Consider the following 24,406-nt stretch of genomic DNA (forward strand, 5'->3'; position numbering starts at 1 on the left):
TGCCCAAAGAGCCGAGGGTCCATTTCTGGGTTCTCTATTCTGTTCCATTGGTCGATGTGTCTGTTTTTGTGCCAGTACCATGCTGTCTTTGTGATCACAGCTTTGTAGTACAGCTCGAAATCCGGCATTGTGATGCCCCCAGCTTTGTTTTTCCTTTTCAACAGTTCCTTGGAGATTCGGGGCCTTTTCTGGTTCCATACAAATTTAAGGACTATTTGTTCCAGTTCTTTGAAAAATGTCCTCGGTATTTTGATCGGGATAGCATTGAAAGTGTAGATTGCTCTGGGTAGTATGGACATTTTAACTATGTTAATTCTTCCAATCCATGAGCATGGAATATTTTTCCATCTTTTTATGTCTTCCTCAATATCTTTCAAAAGTGATCTATAGTTTCTAGGATATAGGTCCTTTACGTCTCTGGTTAAGTTAATTCCAAGGTAACGTATGGTTTTTGGTGTTATTGTAAATGGGATGGATTCCCTAATTTCTCTTTCTTCAGTCTCGTTATTCGTGTATAGAAATGCAACTGATTTCTGGGCATTGATTTTGTATCCTGCCACCTTACTGAATTGTTCTATAACTTCTAATAGTTTGGGAGTGGATTCCTTTGGGTTTTCCATATAGAGTATCATGTCATCTGCAAAGAGAGACAGTTTGACTTCTTCTTTGCCGATTTGGATACCTTTGATCCCTTTTTGTCTTCTGATTGCTGTTGCAAGGACTTCTAGTACTATGTTGAATAATAGTGGCGAGAGTGGGCATCCTTGTCGTGTTCCTGATCTTAAGGGAAAGGCTTCCAGCTTTTCCCCATTGAGAATAATGCTTGCAGTAGGCTTTTCATAGATGGCTTTTATGAGATTGAGAAATGTACCCTCTATTCCTACACTCTGAAGGGTTTTAATCAGGAAAGGATGCTGTATTTTGTCAAATGCTTTTTCTGCATCAATTGAGAGGATCATATGGTTCTTGAGTCTTTTCTTGTTGATATGATGTATCACATTGATTGATTTGCGAGTGTTGAACCATGCTTGCATCCCAGGTATGAATCCCACTTGGTCATGATGGATAATCCTTTTAATGTACTGTTGGATTCTATTAGCAAGGATCTTGTTGAGGATTTTGGCATCCATATTCATTAGAGAAATCGGTCTGTAATTCTCCTTTTTGAGGGGGTCTTTGCCTGGTTTGGGGATCAAGGTAATATTAGCCTCATAGAATGAGTTTGGTAGCTTTCCTTCTGTTTCTATTTTTTGAAATAGCTTTAGGAGAATAGGTATTATTTCTTCTTTGAATGTTTGGTAGAATTCCCCAGGAAAACCGTCTGGGCCTGGAGTTTTATTATTTGGAAGGTTGTTTATCACTGACTCAATTTCTTCATAGTTAATTGGCCTATTTAAGAAATCTATTTCTTCCTGTTTCAGTCTTGGTAGTTTATAGGTTTCCAGGAAGGCCTCCATCTCTTCCAGATTGTTTAGTTTTTTGGCATATAGCTGTTGATAAAAGTTTCTAATAATCCTTGCAATTTCAATGGTGCTGGTCGTGACCTCTCCCTTTTCAGTCATAATTTTAATAATCTCAGTCCTTTCTCTTTGTTTTTGGACAAGTTTTGCCAGTGGTCTATCAATTTTATGGATTCTCTCAAAGAACCAGCTTCTAGTCCTGTTGATCTGCTCTACTGTGCTTCTGGTTTCTAATTCATTGATTTCTGCTCTAATCTTGGTCAACTCCTTCCTTGTCAGTGGGTTAGGCCTGTCCCTCTGTTGCTGTTCCAGTTTCTTGAGGTGAGAATATAGAAACTGCATTTTAGATTTTTCTATTCTTTTGAGTGAGGCTTGGATGGCTATGTATTTCCCCCTTAGGACTGCCTTTGCAGTATCCCATAGGTTTTGGACCGTTGTGTATTCATTCTCGTTGGTCTCCATAAATTGTTTAATTTGTTTTTTGATTTCCTGGTTTATCGAGTCATTCTTGAGCAGGATGGTTCTTAGCCTCCAAGTGTTTGAGTTTCTTCCAGGTTTTTCCTTGTGGTTGAGTTCCAATTTCAGAGCGTTGTGGTCTGAGAATATGCAGGGGATAATTTCAATCTTTTGGTATTGGCTGAGACCTGTTTTGTGTCCCAGAGCATGATCTATTCTTGAGAATGTTCCATGGGCATTTGAATAGAATGAGTATTCTTTGGTTCTGGGGTGTAGTGTTCTATATATATCTATGAGGTCCAACTCGTCGAGTATGGCATTCAAAGCCTTTGATTCTTTGCTTAGTTTTTGCCAGGGTGTTCTGTCTATTTCTGATAGTGGGGTGTTGAGGTCCCCTACTATTACTGTGTTCTTATCTATATGTCTCTTTATTTTGGTTAAGAGTTGGCTTGTGTATCTTGCTGCTCCCCTGTTGGGGGCATATATATTAATAATTGTCATATCCACTTGTTGAATACTTCCTTTAAGAATAATATAGTGCCCTTCTGTATCTCTCTCTATGGCCTCTAGTTTAAAATCCAGTCTATCTGATATGAGAATTGCTACTCCAGCTTTCTTTTGAGGTCCATTTGCGTGGAAGATGGTACTCCATCCCCTTACTCTAAGTCTGAATGCATCTTTGGGTTCAAAATGAGTCTCTTGTAGACAGCAAATGGATGGGTCATGTCTTTTTATCCAATCTGCAACCCTGTGGCGTTTTATGGGAGAGTTTAAGCCATTTAGATTGATAGAGATTATTGACAGATATGATTTTAATGATGCCATTTCTCTTTAAAGTCTTTGTATCGGTTGTGACTTGCTGCTCTGTATCACTCTTGGGGCCTTTTTACCTTTATAGAGCCCCCCTTAATATCTCCTGTAGGGCTGGTTTCGTGGTTACGAAATTGGTTAATGATTGGCGATTTTGGAACGTCTTTATTTCTCCATCAATTCTGAATGACAGCTTTGCTGGATAAAGGATCCTTGGCTGCATGTTTTTCTCTGAAAGAGCTTTAAAAATGCCCCCCCAAGCCTTTCTCTCATTCCAGGTCTCTGTAGACAGGTCTGACGTAATCCTGATACCTTTGCCTTGGTACGTGAGAAATTTCTTTGCCCTGGCCGCTTTCAATACTGTATCCTTGGATCTAATATTTGCGAATTGCACTATGACATGCCGTGGCGTAGGTTTGTCCTGGTTGAGCTTGGATGGGGTCCTCTCTGCCTCTTGGACACGAATGCTTGTTTCCCTTGCTAGATTAGGGAAGTTTTCAGCTACAATTTGTTCAAATATCTCTTCTAGACCTCTGTTTTTCTCCACCCCTTCAGGGATGCCGATGATTCTGACATTGGATCGTTTCATAGAGTCAGTAATCTCCCGTAATCTACATTCGTGGGCGTGGATTTTTTTAAGACCAGCTTCTATTTTCGTTTTTTCTTCTACTAACCCATCCTCCAATTCGCTAACGCGTTCCTCTGCCTCGGTGACCCTGGCCGTCAGAGCCTCTAGTTTTGACTGCATTTGGCTCATAGAATTTTTAATTTCTGTCAGATTCGCTCTCATTTCTGCCCTTAGGGATTCTATATTCTCAGCAACGCTTTCTCTGATGCTTTTTTCAAGTTTACTCATCATCTTGACCATTGTTGCTCTGAATTCCATTTCTGATAATTGGGATACATCCATATGTATTAATTCTGTGGCCGAGGCCAATTCTGTGGCAGAGGCCACAGACTCATTATCTTTTCTTTGCTGGGGGTACTTCTCCATCTCGTCATTCTGATGAAGAGGGATTGTGGGGTTGTCCAGAGCCTTAGTTGTTGACTGGGACCCAGGCCGTGCGCCCTTGTTTTATAGAGATCTTAGGGATGTGGGCTTCTTCCTTAAAGATTTTATTTATTTATTTGAGAGNCCCAAGTGTTGACTGGGACCCAGGCCGTGCGCCCTTGTTTTATAGAGATCTTAGGGATGTGGGCTTCTTCCTTAAAGAGTTTATTTATTTATTTGAGAGAGAGAGAGACAGTCAGCAAGAAAGGGAACCCAAGCAGAGGAGTGGGAGAGGAAGAAGCAGGTTCCCGGTGGAGAAGCCCGATGAAGGACTCCTTACGGAGCGTTGTGATCACACCCTAATCCGAAGACAGGTGCTTGGTGACTGCGCCACTCAGGCGCTCCGGGTTGTGGGCTTCTTGATTTTTCAGCCTGCCTTCTGGGGGAGGGGCCTGCCTGCAGGTACTCAGAAAACCCTGTTTGGGTAGAGTCTCTGTGTCCCTTGCGAGGGGGGATGGGGATGGGCACCCTGTGAGCCGGTATTTCCGGGCTTTTGTTCTCTGGCGGCTTTCCCTGGCGGTTTGCTATGCCTCTTCTGAGAGAGCAGCAGCGGCTGAAATTCAGCCTCTGTCTCAGAACAGAGGGATCGCGGATCGTTCTCCACTGATGTTCTGGCCACTTTAACTCTGTTTCTGTTGGTGCTGCTCAACCCTGTAGCATCCCGGGCTGTGCGCCCCACACCCGGCGTCCCAGCCCTCACCCCGGCGCGTCTCTGTCCTTTGTGTTTCCAACCCCGCCAGCCACCAGTCGCCAGCTGCCCCGCACGGGCTCCCGGAGCTCCCCGTCTCAGTCTGGTGTCTCGCGGGTGCTGACTGCGAGTCCGCCTGCTCCCCCGTGCAGGTGGCCCGCCAACCGCCAGCCGTCCCGCGTGCGCTCCCGGAGCTCCCTTCTCAGCCTGCTGTCTCAAGCGTGCGGGTCCGCGGTCTGTCCACTCCCCCTTGCAGGTGGCTACCGCTTCCCGGCGCCCTGACACGGCGGCTCCCTCCCCCTTCTGTTTAGCTTCCGATATCTGTGCGCGGTTTCACGGCTCCCCGCTTCGTACCTCGATACTCAGCGCTGGAGATGTTCATTTGTAGAGATCCAGATGTATCTTCCTGCATCTCAGGCTGATTCCGTGGATGTTCCTTCTGGTCTGGTACCTATCCAGCTCAACTCAGGGGACCGGCTGAAAAAGGGGTCCCCTAGTCCTCCGCCATCTTAACCTCCTCCCATGGGATAACTAATCTTACTGTGGTAATCATTTTGCAATACGTATGTATATCAAATTATCGCATTATACACTTTAAACTCACACAATGTTATATGTCAATTAAATCTCAATAAAGTTGGGAAGAGGAGGGAAAAAAGACTGAGGACCTTCATGTTCGTGCATTCTGTTCTCTGGTCTTCCTAGCCTCTCCTTCCCATGTTGTTGCCCAGTTACCTTCTACTTGCTTCCAAATTTTTACTTATTTCTAACGTGACCTCCTATCCGAGTCCCCACCATTGTCTTTCACTTTCCAGAGAAAAAAGAATTACTGGAGGGAAACTCTTATACCTTGCTGTACCTAGCCACATCTTTGCCTCCTTTTATTGAAGCCCAGTGCCTCCATGTGGTCTTCGGGTCCTCTACCCCTCACCTTCTCAGGAAACTAACATGGATTACTACAAATAACTGGATTTCTTCATTTTTTATGGCTACATCATATTCTATCACATGTATATGTATATAATATTATATAAATATGTGTGTGTATATATATATATTTTCTTTATTGATTCATCCATTGATGGATGCTTAGATTATTTCCATGTTTTGTAAATAATATTGCAATGAATATGGGGATGCAGAGACCTCTTTGAGATAGTGATTTTATTTCCTTCAGTTATATACCAGAAGTAGAATTCCTGGATCATTTGGTAGTTGTCTTTTTAATTTTTTGAGGAATCTCCGTACTGTTTTCTACAGTGGCTGCACCAATTCACATTCCCATCAACAGTGCACCAGGATTCCCTTTCACCCATATATTTGCCAGCACTTGCAATCTGTGTGTGTGTGTGTGTGTGTGTGTGTGTGTGTGTTAATAGCTATTCTAACAGGTGTGAGGTATTATCTCATTGTGATTTGGATTTGCTTTTCTCTGATGATTAGTGATACTGAGCAACTTTTATGTACTTGTTCACCATTTGTATGTTTTCTTTGGAAAAATGTCTATTCATATCCTTTGCCCATTTTAAAATTTGATTATTTATTATTTTGCTATTGACTTGTATGAGTTCCTTATATATTTTGGAAATTAACCCCTTATCAGATATATGCTTTACAGATATCTTCTCCCATTCCATAGGTCACATTTTCATTCTGTTAATTGTTCCTTTTGCTATACAAAAGCTTTTTAGTTTGACATAGTCCTACTTATTTACTTCTGCTATTGTTGTTTGTGCTTTTGGTGCCATATTCAAGAAACCATTGCCAAGACCAATGTCAAGGGGCTTTCCCCCCAAGTTTTCTCCTAGGAGTTTTATGGCTTCGGGTCTTACATTTAAATCTTCAATCCATTTTGAATTTTTGTGTGTGGTGTAAGGAAGGGGTCTCATTTCAACCTTTTTGCATGTGGTTATCCAGTTTTCCCAGCACCATTAAATTTAGAGATTATCTTTCCCCCATTGAGTATTTTTTGCTTCCTTGTCAAATATTAGTTAACTGTATATGTGTGGGCTTCTGGGCTCTTGTTTCTGTTCCATTGGTCTCTGTATTTGTTTTTATGTCTGTACAAAACTTTTAGGAGAAGGAAGGGAAAAATGAAGGCGACGGGAAACAGAGGTCGAGATGAACCATGAGAGACTATGGACTCTGGGAAACAAACTGACGGTTTTAGTAGGGGGGGTGGTGGCAGGATGGGTTAGTCCACTGATGGGTATTAAGGAGGGCACATATTGCATGGAGCACTGGGTGTTACAAGCAAACAATGAATCATGGAACACTACATCAAAAACTAATGATATACTGTATGGTGACTAACATATCATAATAAAAAAAATTAAAAAAAACCCACAAAAACTTTTAATTACTCTAACCCTGTAGTATAGTTTGAAATCAGGAAGTGATTTCAAGCCTCTGGATTTGTTTTTTCTCAAGATGGTTTTGGCAGTTTGGGGTCTTTGGTGGTTCCATATGAATTTTAGAATATTTTTTCTATTTCCGTAAAATGCCACTGGGATTTTGATATGGATAAAGAAGATGTGTTATATACATACAATAGAATATTATCCACCCATAAAAAAGAATGAAATCTTGCCATTTGCAATGATATGGATGGAGCTAGAGAGTATAATGCTAAGTGAAATAAGTTACTTAGAGAAAGATAAATATTATACGATTTCGCTTATATGTGCAATTTAATACACAAAACAAACAAGCAAAAGAAAATAAAGAGAGAGAAAGAGACAAACCAAGAAACAAACTCTTAACTCTATAGAACAAACTTATGGTTACCAGAGGGGAGGTTGGTGGGGGGATGGTGAAATAGGTGAATGGAGATTAAGAAGTGCACTTGTGATGAGCATTGGGTGATGTATGGAATTGTTGAATCACTGTATTATGCATCTGAAACTAATAAAACACTGTATGTGAACTATGCTGGAATTAAAATTTAAAAAAATAAATTTTAATTACAGAAAAAAGAAATACAACTGATTTTTATACGTTGATTTTGTACACTGCAAATTTACTGAATTTATTAGTTCTAAACATTTTTTTTGGGTACAGTCTTAGGATATTTATTGTGTAAGATCATGACGTCTGCAAGAAGAGGTATTTTTACTTCTCCCTTTCTGATTTAGATGCCTTTTATTTCTTTTTCTTTCTTGTCTCTAGCTAAGACTTCCAGGGCTATGTTGACTATTAGTAGTGAGAGCAGACATAGGGTAGACTATCTTAACTTTCTGCTAGTTATTCCTGGTCTCTAAAACATGTCTGGCATCCGGGTCTGAGAGCACCATGGGTCAAAGTCTGAAGTAAGGACTGGAAAATGAACTCCAGGGGATGATGGTATTGGTCAATAAGGGCACCTTTGGGAACTGGGTTATAATCAAATGGGTCATTGCTCTGAGGTGGGGAAGTAGTAGCTGGACACTTCTCAGAGAGTAAAGGCAGATGGAAGCATAACAGCTCAGAAAGAACAAACAGATATGACTCAATTAGTTACTTACTGAAATAGATGAGGTGCATAATCTATCAGGCTGCCAAGAGAAAAGAATTTCCCTAAGAACAACAGGTAAGGCTGCTCCCAACAGTACTGAGAAGATGCTAAGATTTTGGAGAAATGCAGAATTACATGAACACCACACTATGCTCAGTTATTTGTAAAATTATCATACCCAGTGCATAAGCTGCTTTGCAGTGGCTTTGAAGATGGAATTCATTTGTCCAAACAAAAGTATTTAATTCGTTGTGCTGCAGTCTATAAAATATTTACATTGTTATTCCACATATACACATTGCTTACTTCCAGATGCATTTCTTTCTGATGCACTTTAAATAAGAGATTTGGACTCCTGACAATGTCATCCAAGCCAACTGTTAGAGGAAAGAATCACAGAATCATTGCAGCTTACAATGCCCCCAGGATGTCAAACAGTCTATCCTTTTTCTTTGGGCAGAATAGAATCCAAATTAGCCCAAATGAAGAAGCATGTCTCCTAAAGTTGTAAAATTCAGGAAGACAGAAAAAATGATCAATCCTTCTTTTTTTAAAAATTTAATTCCAATATAGTTAACATACAGTGTTATATTAGTTACAGCTGTACAATATAGTAATTCAACAATTCTGTACGTTACTCAGTGCTCATTAGGAAAAGCGTACTCTTAATCCCCTTTACTTATTTCACCCATCCCCCCCACTTACCTCCCCTCTGGTAATGATTCATTTGGTCTCTAGAGTTGAGTCTGTTTTTTGGTTTTCTCGTCTTCTTTTTTTCCCACATTTGCTCATTTGCTTTTTTTCTTAAATTCCACATATGAGTAAAATCATATGATATTTGTCTTTCTCTGACTGACTTATTTCACTTAACATTATACCCACTAGATCCACCCATGTTGTTGCAAATGGCAAGCTTTCATCCTTTTTATGGCTGAATAATATTCCATTGTATATATATTCCACATCTTTATCCATTAATCTATTGTTGGGCCCTTGGGCTGCTTCCATAAATTGGCTATTATAAATAATGCTGCAATAAACATAGGGGTGCACGTATTCCTTTGAATTAGTGTCTTCATATTCTTTGGGTAAATACTCAGTAGTGCAATTACTGGATCATATGTTAATTTTTGTAGGAAACTCCATACTGTTTTTCACAAACTGGTAGCTGTACAGTTTGCATTCTTACCAACAGTGTGCAGGTGTTCCTTTGTCTCCACATCCTGACCAACACTTTTTGTTTCTTGAGTTTTTGATTATAGCCTGACAGGTGTGAGGTGATCTCTCATTGTGGGTTTTGATTCGCATTTCCCTGATGATGAGTGATGTTGAGCATCCGTTCATGTGTCTGTTGGCCATCTGTATGTCTTCTTTGGCGAAATGTCTGTTCATATGAACAATCTTTCTTAATTATCACATATTTCCTTCAAAATCAAAAGTTCTGAAAAAACCATTCTCCCTCCTGTAATTAGTGTGTTTCTTAGATGTGGTATTTAAAGAGGAAATTCCAAAGTCAATGACAGTAGACTCTGAGCTCAAAATGTATGAAAGTGAATTAGCAGCAATTCAAGACAGTGTGGTGCAATGGGAAAATAATTAAGCTGTGAGTATGAACCTGTGTTTGCTGCTTTGGTCCACCATTGCCCATGTGAACATGAATGAGTCAAGGCCATATGAATTCTTCCTACTCAGTGTTCTTCCTATCATATTAAGATAATAAATACCTGCCTTCCCTACCTCCAAGGATTTGTCTGAGGATTAAAAAATATGCGTAAGACAGAATTTTGAAAAGTATATAGTACAAAGATGAAGATTTAAAACAGTTCGTTACCATGTGTTGGATGACAACTGCTGTCATGATCCCACCTTCTTTTACCGTATCACTGAAAACTGCAAATTGGCTCTTATTTTCCTCCTGAGGCTAAAAACCATTGATAGAGCAATGATGACATTTGGTTGTTCAAGGGTGAATTATTGAAGGGGTAGGATTTTCATAGTCATCTCTTTGGTCTTTCATTTCCCTCCTGCCTATTTTGTGGTTCCACTGCTCATTAGCATCTCCACTTGAGTGTACTTCTGCCAGATTGACCTGTCCACTGTCTCCTGAAACAGGATATTCCCATGTCTGCCTCTTTGCTCTTGCCTTCCCTCTGTTGAGAACTGTATCCTTCTCTTCTGCTTTGAGGATCCTTTGAAGACCACTGCTTCTGCAAACCTGCCCAGCTGGCTGTTGTGATCAGTTCCCATCTTTCCCCATCCCAAACACCTGATAGAACATGTTAGATTGCACCACTCACTTGACTGCCTTTGGAAGCTGTCATTTTACATTCATATAAGTCTTGTCTCCAACAAAGAAGATTATACATTTATTGAGGTATGTACAATGCATTTTTTCTTGCCTTTTTCACGGTAAAAAGACACATACCTAGTAAGTATTCAGTACTGCAAAGAGTTAATTGATAAGGATAAAGGAAGAAAAGTGCAAACCATTCAGAGTTTTTTTTCTTATGAGAAGGAGCAAGATTGGTTTGGAAATTCTGAATTCAGTCTTTCTATGACATCCCTATTTCTATGCTGGATAATTAAACATAGTACTTACTTGTGCCTTTAAGTAGCATGTGGGTAAAATGTATGTCACTTAGTGAGAGAGTTGATAGTAGCATGTTAGAAGTTTCCATTGCATGAAGTCAGAGCAACAGTATTTTGCTCGTATATCACTGGAATTTTTCTTAAAATTTGTATAATATTCATAAAAATGCCACATTCACACTGGAAACCATTACAGTTGCCACAATGCAGGCCAGATCTTTGCTCTGCCTATCAGTATCAGCAACAGCTACATATCAGTAGGAGAAGTGTTCAAAAACCCAATACTCTGTATAGGTCTAAATATTTGTCTTATGACACTGACACCTCAGTTATGACTGATTTGTTATGTAAAGCAAAGTAATAGGCCATGGTGCTAGGGTGACTGAGAAAGATACTGGAAACAATGAATTAGGGTGCTAAGGGTCTAGCACACATGTATAATCACATGTATGTCGGTATAAATGTATGCATATAATGGGTCTATTTACTTATATTTTGCTTCCATGACCGGAGGGATTTAGGTAGTTTGAAATGTACATGCAGCCCAGAAGTATAAAATAAATTGTGTAGGGAAATAAAGGCAGAAAACACACACACACACACACACACGGGGGGGTCCTATCTGGTTGCTGAAGGAAGGCTGCAAACGTGGCTCTAAGTTTTGCCTGAAGACGATAAGGCAAATGAGTCAACTTTAAGAACCACAATGCAATGTTTAAGAGACTGATAAGCCTGATACTGAAAATAAGATTTTTGGGAACCCTTATTTATAGGATGTTTTCTGATAATGTTCCTCATTGTAAGCTAAAGGCATAAAGGCAATTGTACGAGGGACAGGAACCACAATGCCCTTGCAGAGGCCTCCCTGAAGGCCTAAACTGACCCAAGGGTAGAAGCTCTAAGGCAGCATTGACCAACAGAACTTTCTTCAATAGTAGAAATGTTCTATATCTGCATTGTCCAGAATGGCAATCACCAGCCACATGTATCTATTCACCACTGAACATGTGGCCAGTGGACTAAATAACTGAACATTAACTCTTCTTTTTATTCATTTAAAAATAGAAGCCACATGTGGCTAGTGGCTATTGTGTTGGACAGCGAGGCTTCAAAAAATGTATGTATTTTATGTCTTTCCAACAATGTTTCATGGATGTTATGTTTTGTGGCTGCAATTTGGTAAGTTACAGGGTTAAAGGAATATTTAGAGAAGGGGAAATTTTACCTCTGAAAGCATTTTTGGGTCTGCTGCAACACAGACAAAATGAGGCAACAGAGGCCTTAAAGCTCTATGCCATCAGGCAGATGCACTCTTGTCACAAAATGTTTTGAGGAGTAAACATTCCCAGTATAGGTATTTTGGTTAGAAATTATAATCTGTGTTCTGATGCTCTAATCTATTTGTACCTTCTAGACAAACACATCATTCTAACAACTTTTTTTTTTTTTGGTACCATCCAAACTGCCAACCTCCTTTTCTATTTAACATCTGAGATGCTGAAGCTTTTTGGGAGAAAACTTATACAAACACACAAATTGGCATTTCTTCAAATTCTGGTTTCTGACCTTGACTGGACCTTGATGCTTTCTTGTAACTCAGCTACAAATGCACTTTTTGTCCCTTCATCCTTCCCCATCTCATCTCTGGGGAGAAAGGGACTTTTCCAAAACTGCACATTTGGTTCAGTATGGGAGGTGATCAACTTTAGCAAGAGAGAAGTTGGCTTTTCTTGAGGTGATCCTTTCTGAGGATATTACCATTGCCCTGCTGGGATACACCTAAGCATGGGTCTCTACAGGCTCAGACACAAGAGACAAAACAGAAGAGAGGCAGTATGGAGCATGGTCCTGAAAGGAGGGCAGAAGAGCGAACAAGAAGGACGGGAACGACCAGGGGAAAAGTGAATTCTGAGATTCCAACTGAGGAGACTGACTATATTGAAAAGTGATCTAATGGGCAATGGTTAAGAAATACATTATCTCAGTCATTAGATTCTGATTATATTTTTGATTGACTATAAGAAGATTGGGTCTTTATGGAAATAGATTATGGCACCTTCTAGATGACATGTGACAAATTGGGAGGGTTCCATATGTTTTCCTAATCCACTCTTCCTTGTTGTGACTATCTTCTACCTTTGCAGGTCTCCCCTTGTATGTCCATTAGTAGGTGACATTTTCTACTTCACTGAGAAACTAGAAACCTTCAGATGGAATATCCCTGAATTTCCTGAATATACTCTCCCATTATAGATGCAGTAATGCATTTCCATTACTCCCCCCTTTCCACTCTGTCACAATGAAAAAAGTCCTTTACCCTTAAGATTACTTCTAGCTGCACACTGCATTGCCCTACTCATCATTTCTAGGGATCTTGCTCCATTAATTACCCCATTTCTAGCCTACATCTTCAATTTTGCTCTTCATTATAGTTTTTTCACTTGTCATCTTTAGCATTTAAGCATGCTCAAATCTCTCCTATATTAAAGATTAAAAAGTTTCTTCAATCTCACAGTCCCCTTTAGCTGTTACCTCTATTTCTCTCTTGCCTTCTAGTTGCAAAATTCTTCAAAGAATGCTTACTTGTCCTAACATCACTTGCCCACTCCATTCATTCTTTGACTACTACAATCTGGCATCTGTTTCCACTACTCCCTTGAAACTGCTTTTTTAAGACAACCAGTGACCTACATCTCACTATATTGCTTATATTAACTGACCTTCCTGAAGTGTTCCCTTCTCTTTCTGGAGTGCATTTCTCTCCCAGATGCCCAAGTCAGAGACCTGACAGCCACACTTAACTCTCTTTATCACCTCCTGCTCTGCCTCCTTAGCACAGAGTTCTCTCTTGCCCTTTTCACCAGCACTCTGCAATTTCCCACCATGTAGTTTGGGTGAGATTAACCATATCCCATCTCCAGGGAAGAGCCCTGATTTCTTTAATCTAGTCAGTACATCCCAATTTCCTGCCTGTAGTGATTGGCTCAGAGATGAGTAAACAACACCAGTCAGGGCAATCATAGTCGCTAAGACTTAATTCCAAAGCTCTTATTTGAGCTATCAGAGAATTGGACTTCTTTCCTACCAGACACAAAGTATACAGTCTATGGAGTTTCTGGTAGCCATGCTTGAGAGTAGAGTCTGCATTCATAAAGGGAAATGGAGAAATGGAGAAAGAAAAAAAAATAGGTCCTGGCCATAAACACTGAGTGCTGGATATAACCTTTCCTGAAGTTCCAGATCTGTTCCCAACATGTTCAGTTTTCTTGGCCAGTAAGTTATCTTTTTTAAATTTAAGCTGTTTGGGCTTAAATTTCTCCTTCTATTATCAGAAAGAGTTGTAACTGACATGAGCCCCTGCATCAAACCTTATCTCCAAATATTATCCATAATATTTTGCAAGTCTTTTTAAAATCCTTAATGAGAAATTGTTTAATGAGATTTAACGAGCAAGCTCAACTCAAATAACTTAACAATAAGAAAACTATTGAATTTCATAACAGAAAGTTCATAGTGGAAAGGTCTCAGGGTTGTTTGATTCAGCAGTTCAATGATGACACCAGGATCCAGGTTCTTCTAATTCTGCTATGATATCTTCAGGGTTGGTTTAATCCTTTGGGCCAGTAACAGGATGGATACAGCAATGACTTATCCAGACAAGACATCAAGAGGATGAAGAAAAAGTCTTTCTACAGCTCTTTCTTATCACTGAGGAAGCCTTTCCCTAAAGCCCTCCAGCGGACTTCCCCTCACATCTCCTTGTCTAGGATTGGGTCACAGGCCAATTTCTCATGAGAGAGCCTGAAACAGTAGGCTTCTCTTCAGGCACATGAGTCTGTGTAAGACAATTCCATTAAAGAGGGCAGAGAGGATTGGAAGCACAGAAAGAAACCAGTGGCGTCCACTAGAATGACTACTAAGGAGTTTCATGACCTGGCTCCTGCCAACTTCTCTGACTTCATCTTTTGCTACCCACCTCTTTATACTCAATCCTCCATGCAGATTTCTGGTGCTTTTTCTCTGTGTAGTTACTTCCTCTTCAGTAATTTGTCTCATAGCTGTTAGCTCAGCCTCACTAGCCTGCGGTCTCTGTCTCCTGAACTCAGGGAGTTGATCAGGCTCTGCTTGGGCTCCATCTCCTTGCATAGCTTCTGGAAAGTATTTCCAGCCAAAGAGCTAAGATAGTCATAGATCTCACCTTATTTGTTTCTCTTTTCTAAAAGATCTCAGTTCCATCTTGCCTATTGCCCAGTGCCGCTTCCTGTATTTTATCTAGTTTTCTAGTTGTTTATTGTGATAGGAAATGTCTAGCACCAGCTATTTGGTTATGGTTGAAAACTGAGTTTGGCCGTACATATTCTCAATGGTAGGCATTACATTCGTTCTTTTCTCTTATTCTTGAGTTTCTAAGGGCTGCTCTGCCCTCAGTGAATGTTTATTAAAGATCTGTCTAACACAATGATTCCTGACCTTTCTGGTCACTTTTGCTTGAAGTTGACATTTCATTGAACTTTAACTCTATATGAGACACTACCAATCAGTACTCGATTTGTATTCGATCCCTATGATATAGACACTACATTTTACAAATAAGGAGACAAAAATGTAAAATGACTGGAGTGACTTGTCTAAGACTTGAGTGATTGAATTAGAAGTCATCTCTGATTTAAAAACTGAGGCTTTGAACTGTTCCAGTATAATCTTCCTTAGAGATTTTGACCAAAAAATCATTTATGGACCTGGTCCTCAGAAATAAGATTATTTACATGTACCAAAAATGTGTATAAAATTTGAGAGGGTTCACAGACCCTTGGAACGCATCCATAGATAAGCCCAATGTCAGCAAGACGACCCCTGGCTAATGGAGCCATCCATACCATTCATTGTCACCTTAAACCTTTGGTGAACTTCTGAACTTTCCTTTCTGCCTGCTAGTGATTCTATATTACTATTTACAATTATACTTCATACCTTAAAGACCTCCATTCCTCTGCTTGTGACACTGCCTTTAGCAGAATCTAATATAAGTCTACATGGGCATATCCTTGCCTGTTAAGACCACTTCTCGTGATATGTCTTGCCCATAAAAAATGCCATAAAAGATCATTAGGACTAATTCTATAATGACTTACTTCCAAGTTTATCTTAAATAGTCAGAGACTGATCACCAAAATGCATGGTTCCTCACGACAGTTGAGCCCATGGTACTGCCAGGCAATCCTGCTACACTTCCTAATCCTTTCTCTTTCCTATTCTCTTGGGTGGTTATTTCATATTCCCTGACCCTCCCCCCATCTTTCAAGAACTCCTTCCATCCTCACTTTTAGTTGATGACTTTGCTTCCCTTTTCACTAAGAAAATTACTTCTGATTGCATAAGTGAAATTCCAATTCTTACAACCACATCTACTAAACTACTTGGGTCTGAACTCTGCTTTCCTTCTTCCATTTCTATAGACTAACTGTCCTTTTCTGAGGCCAACCCCTTCTTTTGGATCCTCGATCCCATTCTCCTTTTGCCTTCTCAAGAACATTGCTCCAATTTTTCTCTTTCTACTGCATTAACAATTTTTCCTTTTCTACTGAATCATTCCCATCAGCACACAAACACATGTTGTAATAGCTCTCATATTTAAAAAAAGTCTTACCACTCTTTATCTTCCTTCGAATTCTACTCCATTTTTCTTTTCCCCATTGACCCTCACATTCTAAGAGTTGATTTTACCTACTGTAATCAGTTTTTCTTTCTCAATCTTTTATCAATTCAAATTTTCTAAATCCAAGAGTCAATTGCAAGTTCCTCATTCTATTCATTCTATCAGCAGTATTTAACAAAATTTTTCTGTCTTTCCTGAAAATACTACTCATTTGTTTTGACAGACCCTGCACTATCTTGGTTTGCCTACCTTACCAGTCATTCTTTACTGGCTCTTCCTTCTGTTTTTGGCTCCCGAAATTAGGATATTCTGAAGTGCAATTCCTGAACACTTCCTCTTCTCTTTCTCCCTTCATGTCTAAGTGCCCTGGCTTTAACTACCATCCACCCCAGTAGTTCCTAGTGGGGGTGATTTTGTCCCTCAGGGGACATTTGGCAATGTCTAGAGACATTTTTGGTTGTCACAACTGGCAGCAGGTGCTACTAGCAGCTAGTGAGTAGAGGCCAGGAATGCTGCTGAACATCTTAAACTTCATAGGACAACAAAACAAAAACGCCTTCTACAACCAAAAAGTATCCATCCCAAAGATCAATGTGTTGAGGCTGACAAACTCTGATCTACCTAGAACTTCTCTCTGAACTCTAGACTCATATGCCCAACTTCCTACTCAACATCTTCATTTGGATATTTTACAGACTGCTCAAATTTAACATGTCTCAAAATGAAGTTTGGATACCTTCTGCCTCAGCTCAAGTTCCCTAGAAGACAGAACCCAAGACAAGACTATGGTTTAATGGTAGGTATGATACTCATGCAATGAGAGTAAGGAAAATGGGAAGTGAGATGAGGAAGATAGGGTACAAATACAAAGTGGTGAGTTACCAAGCTGGCAATGCTTCATGAGGCACAAAGAGATGCAGCCCTGTCACTAGACTATTTGGTTGTTTGTCTCTGAAAAGATTAAAAGAGAAGGAATTTATCGACAGGCTCCATCACATCTCATATCTCCTACTGGTCAAGATCCCACTGGTCCATTTAGTAATGCCGCCAAATGGCTGTGTTGTTCACTTGGATCTTCTTCCAGTCTTGAGAAACCCAAATCATTGCAGTGTGGTCAACCTCAGGAGGCAGAACTCTGCTGTCCATGCACAGCTGGCTATTCTAGCAGCAACTGAGGCAGGGCAAGTGACCACAGGGTAAGAAGAATGGAAAGGTGGAAAGCAACTGAGGAGAGGCCTCAGCTGTCCAATTCAGTAATAACTAAGACACACAAGGTCCAAGACATTGTGTAGCTCACATTCTGGTGAGAGAGAAGCTGTCCAATCCACTCCTCCAGCAAATGACATCACCATCCACCTAGTTACTAAGGCTACAAACCTAGGAGATGTTCTTGAAATGTTCTTTCCCCCACATCCCAAATCCTGCCATCTCTATTTTCAAAATGTAATTCTATTCCGACCACTTCTCACAAGCCTACTACTACCTTCTTGTTTAAGCCATCATTGCCTGTGCTACTTAATAAGCTCCAATCTTATGCCTTTTTTCCAGTAACCAGAATAATCTTTGAAAATGGCAAATCATATTATATTACTACATGGAACATATTATATTACTAAATGAAATATTCATACAGTGGCCTAAGAGGCTGTACATGATTTGGTCCCTGCCTACTTTTCTGACCTACCTTCTGCAACACCCTTCTTTGGTTACTTCTTTCTAACCACACTGATGCTCATTTGTTTCCCAAATATACTAAGCTTGTCCTTGCCTTGGGATCTTTTCATTTGCTCTTAACATCTACACTTCTGTTTTTCCTATTCCCTGTTCTCTCTTGTCTTGAATTTCTTTGTTCAAATGTTACTGCTGCAAAGGCCCTTCCAATCCGTGCAGATCTATATTTGTCACTCCAGATCTCCTTTTCTTAATTTTCTTTATCTAATGTTATAATATATGGTTTATTTTTTTATTGTGTCTCTCTCCCACCAGAATGTGAGCTCCATGAGTTCTGGGACCTCGCATGTCATAGTTATTACTGTGTCTGCAGTGCTGGAATATAACTGACACAAAGCTAGGACTGAGCAAATATTTGAGTAATATGTATCTTTAGACCCCTACCAACTGTGGGCTTGCAGCAAGAATGATGAGTTCAGGGGCACCTGGGTGGCTAAGTCAGTTAAGCAGCTGACTCTTGATTTTGGCTCAGGTCATGATCTCAGGGTTGTGAAATTGGGGCCCCTTGGGCTCTGGAGGCGGCTTAAGATCCTCTTCCTCTCCCTCTGCCCCTCCCCCCCCCAAAGAAAAGAATGATGAGTTCCTAGCTCAATAATGTTCTTCCAATTCCTTGGAGGTCCAGTCCTGCTCTAAACACACCTGCTAGGAATGGTGTAAACCTCTGGATTTTATTATGCCTTCTAATAAAACCCTAAATTTAGGAACCTGGGATCTCATGAAGTCTGCAAATCTCTTTTTGTAAGACAGTCTCTAAATGCTGAATTGGGGCAAGTGCAATTCACACGATGCTAGGGGAGATGACAGTCTTATAAACATTTAAAAGAAGAGAGGGTGTTACAGGCAGAGAGAGGTGCAAGAGCAAGATGGGGAAGCCCATTTGGGACATGATCCCAGAGTGTTTATATCAGGCCTAGTAGGATTATCTCCCATGGGGTTGTAACAGCAGCAGCAACAGCAGAAACTGGGGACTTGACAGTACTTCAGTGCATAGCTCCTTCCTTCTTTCCTTCTCCATTTCCTCCCTCCCTCCCTTCCTTCCTTTCTGTAATACAGCAGTAGTGCAGAAAGGCAGGGAACGGTGGAGTTTTTAGGATACAGGAATATTGTGTGTAGAAGGTGGGGAAAGGGCAACGTTTAATATGGGACGGAGGAGTTTAGGAGAACTCACTGTTCGTAAAAGAAAAGTCAGGGTATGGATCCGGAGGAGTGGAGGGAACAAGTACTTTTCTTTTTCTGAAAGGAATGCCGGAGTCTGAATCTGGAGGAGGGATTTAACTAGTTCCGCACTCAGGATCCTTGCACTTCCTGGGCAAACCCGCACAGGCCCCTGCTTTCCACTAGCCACAATAGAGTGGGGAGGATACAATCATTGGCTTTGATTAAAGTGGTGGCTGGTGTAGGCGGGAAGCAACGCGATCTGGGGTGGTGGGAAGGGTGGTCCCAATGCAGCAGGGGAACCAATCAGCAGCGACTCCGGGTTCTTGCATCTTCCTTGGAGACTCCGTCGCAGTCCAAGTACCAGATCTGCTGGCTGCCTTCTGGCGCGCTGCGGGCACCTAGGCTCAGCGCCTCCCGGGAGCAGCTGCAGCCGCACTCCGAGTGCACCGCGCACGCCCCCGGCTCGTGCTGCCCTGAGCCTCTGTGCGGACCCTTTCTGGAAGAAGTTGCAAACCTTGCAAGTGGCTTTGTGGAGGCACTAGGCCGAGAAAAGGGGCTGCGGGAGGAGGGACGTAGGTGGGAGGTAGGCAGGCGACTTGCTTCTCAGATTCGTCCCAATTAGCACCAAGTTGGCAGACAACCCCACAAACCCACGAAGCCTTTGGTTGCCCACAAATCGCATTCTCCGTATTTCAAAATAATCTGATCGTAAGAAAACTTCAACTCCCATCCTAGGTCAAGGAGGGACAGACTCAGCACCACTGCCTCGCAGTAACACTACATAGATAAACCCAGGTGATCCTCAACTGCAGAGCTCTCCCCAAAGTGCGCATCTCTCCCAGTCTGGTGGAAACAAGCTGGGTCACCCCTGCAGAGAGACCCCTGCGGGAGGGGCGGGATGGCACGCAAAGCATAGCGGCAGAAGCCGATTATCGTGGGACTGCACAAACGCAAACCCATCTGAGTTTTGCCAGGAACACCGCCGCCTGCATTGCGTCGGACCTGACAATTTCCAATGTGCAATTCCCGGGGAAGGTCGCGGCCAGGGAGCGTGCGTGTGCCGGGCTGTGCACCATAAGGGAAGTAGATTGGTGGTCGGCTTTTCTGGCAGGAGGAGGAAAAAGCTGTGCTGGCAAGGGTGGGAACTGAATGACAACCCCCCTCTGCCAAGCCACCCCCTCATATTTTCCATCTACCTCCTCGCTCCTGCCCTCCCCCGCCCTCCCCAACCCACGCCCCAGTGGGCCAATCGCTGCTCCGCATTCCAGGCGCTTTCTCAGGTTTCTGCTGATCTTGCAGCGCCCAGAAATGGACCGAGCGGACCCGCCGCCGCACGCACCCTGCCCCACTCGCGGAGCTCCTAAGGGCTCCCGGCGCGCCGTGTAGCCTCGGCGAGGTCCACGCTAGGGTGCGGGAAGCGGAGGAGATCCGAGAGCCATGTAGATCCAGGCTCTTGCTCGCCCGCCTCCTTCGGGATCGAATCAAGGGCTCCCATAGTGTTAGGAGGGGGCGAGAGCGCTGTTTATCGTCATTTGCTTCGGAGCCTCGGGAGAGGGTGGCATTTTGCTTTTCCGCCCCGCATCCTCCGGAGCTCCCTGCACCAGCGAGAGGACGGCGTCTCTAGGTTGCTGGCAACCGGTGAGAATGGGGGAAGGGAACGGACATTTCCGCCGTAGCGGCTCACTCAATCGATTGTCCCACTGAAGGGGCGTAGGACGAGGGGGCGAGGGCGGTGACTTTGCCCCGGTGCCTCTCTGATGCTGCCCTGGCTCCGGCCGCCGCTTCCGCCCGGGTACTGCAAAGGCGACCTGCCGCATTCCGACTCGGGCTCTCCGCCGACTCAGCACCGCCCCTGCGCCAAGCCGGCCGGCCAGGTAGGGGGTTCCCCAGTCCGGGGCTGCAAAAGCCGGGATAGGGGCCCGGGGTAAGGGAAGCCGAGGGTGTGGGGATGCTGCCTGGGACCTGGAACTCCCCCAGCGTCTCTCAGCGCTTTCCCGATCTTTAGTTTAACGAAGTTGTAAACAGATCGGTTGTTGGGCATTGGGGAAAGTGGGATGGAAGAGCCCAAACTTGGATTTCCGGGTGTCTGCGTGTGTCTGTCTGTGTGTATGTGCTAACCCTAGCTAAAGTCCAGTGCTCTCTAAAAAAGCTAGAGGTCTGTGCTCTTCGGTGTCTGTAGGTCCGTCCCATCTGAATTCTTCTGATTTTCTACCCCCATATCACTTTCTATTTCTCTGCAGCGTCCATCGATCGCCCTGGTGGGAGCTTAGAAGGCGGCAGGCGAAGAGGGGTAGGAGGGGGGAGACCCGAGGAGAAGCAGAGGGGGTGGCAGGCGAGGGGATCTGCTGAGCTGGCTCTGCACCCGGTCCTAGGAGGGCTCACCGAAGGGAGGGGAGGCCAGGGTGAACCCCGAAATGATGGCCCTGTCCGCTAGAACAGCACTGCATTAAGGCATCTCCGGCAGTAAGAAATACCGGTCTTCCCCCCACCCCACCCCTCGACAAAAAGCTGTACCCAGGGCCGCAGGCGAGGGGGATTCCAAACTGAGTAAAAAAGCAGTGTGGAGAGGAAAGTAAGGAGAAGCAAAGTCACAGATCTCTCCACCTGCTGGCTTTGAAGCCCCACCCCCTGAGCGTGGGGGAGCTGTGCACTCCGGGGGGGGGGCCGCTTGGGTCCCCCCCACCCCTCCTCTCCCGCTGCTTCCCACCCCTGGCCCTCTCCTGGTCTCTCACCCCTGCGCCCTGCTTCCACCATGACGGTGATGTCTGGAGAGAACGTGGACGAGGCTTCGGCCGCCCCGGGCCACCCCCAGGATGGCAGCTACCCTCGGCCGGCCGAGCATGACGACCACGAGTGCTGCGAGCGCGTGGTGATCAACATCTCCGGGCTGCGCTTCGAAACGCAACTCAAGACCCTGGCGCAGTTCCCCAACACGCTGCTGGGCAACCCTAAGAAACGCATGCGCTACTTCGACCCCCTGAGGAACGAGTACTTCTTCGACCGCAATCGGCCCAGCTTCGACGCCATCCTCTACTACTACCAGTCCGGGGGCCGCCTGCGGAGGCCGGTCAACGTGCCCCTGGACATGTTCTCTGAGGAGATCAAATTTTATGAGCTGGGCGAGGAGGCCATGGAGAAGTTCCGGGAGGACGAGGGCTTCATCAAGGAGGAGGAGCGCCCCCTGCCCGAGAAGGAATACCAGCGCCAGGTTTGGCTGCTCTTCGAATACCCTGAGAGCTCGGGGCCCGCCCGGGTCATCGCCATCGTCTCTGTCATGGTCATCCTCATCTCCATTGTCATCTTTTGCCTGGAGACTCTCCCAGAGCTGAAGGATGACAAGGACTTCACAGGCACCGTGCACCGCATCGACAACACCACGGTTATCTACAATTCCAACATCTTCACGGACCCCTTCTTCATCGTGGAAACCCTGTGCATCATCTGGTTCTCCTTTGAGCTGGTGGTGCGCTTCTTCGCCTGCCCCAGCAAGACAGACTTCTTCAAAAACATCATGAACTTCATCGACATTGTGGCCATCATCCCCTATTTCATCACCCTAGGCACCGAGATAGCCGAGCAGGAGGGAAACCAGAAGGGCGAGCAGGCCACTTCGCTGGCCATCCTCAGGGTCATCCGGTTGGTAAGGGTTTTTAGAATCTTCAAGCTCTCCCGCCACTCTAAGGGCCTCCAGATCCTGGGCCAGACCCTCAAAGCTAGTATGAGAGAGCTAGGGCTGCTCATCTTTTTCCTCTTCATTGGGGTAATACTGTTTTCTAGTGCAGTGTACTTTGCCGAGGCGGAAGAAGCTGAGTCGCACTTCTCCAGCATCCCCGATGCTTTCTGGTGGGCGGTGGTGTCCATGACCACTGTAGGATACGGTGACATGTACCCTGTGACAATTGGAGGCAAGATCGTGGGCTCCTTGTGTGCCATCGCTGGTGTGCTGACAATTGCCCTGCCCGTACCTGTCATTGTGTCCAATTTCAACTATTTCTACCACCGAGAAACTGAGGGGGAAGAGCAGGCTCAGTTGCTCCACGTTAGTTCCCCTAATCTAGCCTCTGACAGTGACCTCAGTCGGCGCAGTTCCTCTACTATCAGCAAATCTGAGTACATGGAGATCGAAGAGGATATGAATAATAGCATAGCCCATTACAGACAGGCCGATATCAGGACTGGCAATTGCACCACAGCTAACCAAAACTGCATTAATAAGAGCAAGCTACTGACCGATGTTTAAAAAGCCAAGCAAGCAAACAAAAAAAGCCCCTCTTAGAAGCTTGAAAGACTTAAAAAACAAAAAACGAAAACAAAACAAAAACCCTAGTGACTCATGTCACTGTCTGTAGATACTTTACTAAATAGTTTCTGAATGCTCTATTTAACTGTCAATGCATTGTTGCATTGCGGATTTTGGGGATGGCTAACCAGAAGCTTTCAAGATTCAGGAAAAAAGAAACTATTTTCATTTTATTAAAAAATGGGAAAAGAAAGTGTATTTTCTAAAACTGGTTTAAAATAATTCAGTCCATGAGCTAGTCTAGGAAAACTAAGATTCATATGCTTCCCCATACTGAGACATTTTTAATCCTTTGGCTTCTTTAATTTTTTTAACTAAAAACCAGACGATCACTTAGAAATTAAAATTAAAATTTGCATGGGACTCCATTATAAAACTTTTGCAAACTGCACAGCACATTTAAGACAGTGCATCTGATGTATTATATGTAACATGATATACCAACCAAAATGGGCAATGAACAAATGTTTTTATTTTGATCAACTGAACTGTATATGACAAGGTGAACACACACACACACACACACACACACTTACTTAAGACTGGTTCATAAAGCACCTTATAAATCTGATACTGGTCCTGGTCTCTAGGGATTTTCCCTCTGTCCCATTCCCCTTCTAATCCAAACTATTCTTTAAGAAAAAGATAACTAAATTACATTAATTGATTCGTCTGCAGTGCTGCTAAGTTTCTCAACTGCAGGTGAGCCAAACACAGGTCTTTTCTCACCAGTCCTGCACTCTGATCCCTGGCCTCCAGAACTGGATGTAAAACCTTAGCCTCCTTATTTCAAGAGAGCACAAATGGAACTAAATGTAAGCATGTTTGAATCTGATCATATTTATTTTATAATCGCATGCCAAGAACGTTAACTCAGACAATAGGGGATAAGCTTACGTTGAAATCAACTCTTCTAAAAATAGATTCTTTTTCATTTGCATTCACCAAAAGTGCACTCCTTCATTTATTAACTATTTTATTAGTAAATAAAGTACTGTATTTAAGTGCATATGT

The 24,406-nt window shown here is 43.1% G+C and overlaps 1 protein-coding gene across 1 annotated transcript; it reads left to right on the top strand.

Annotated features, from left to right (window-relative positions):
- Positions 1-20,135: 20,135 nt before the first annotated feature.
- KCNA1 (potassium voltage-gated channel subfamily A member 1) lies at positions 20,136-23,923 on the top strand. The gene is made up of 2 exons (XM_002920437.4): positions 20,136-20,966; positions 21,333-23,923. The coding sequence occupies exon 2, from the start codon at positions 21,845-21,847 to the stop codon at positions 23,330-23,332; it is 1,488 nt and encodes a 495-aa protein (XP_002920483.2). The 5' UTR covers positions 20,136-20,966; positions 21,333-21,844; the 3' UTR covers positions 23,333-23,923.
- The last annotated feature ends 483 nt before the right edge of the window (positions 23,924-24,406 follow it).

Source organism: Ailuropoda melanoleuca, chromosome 16 (genome assembly GCF_002007445.2).
Source record: "Ailuropoda melanoleuca isolate Jingjing chromosome 16, ASM200744v2, whole genome shotgun sequence".
NCBI classification, from domain to species: domain Eukaryota; kingdom Metazoa; phylum Chordata; class Mammalia; order Carnivora; family Ursidae; genus Ailuropoda; species Ailuropoda melanoleuca.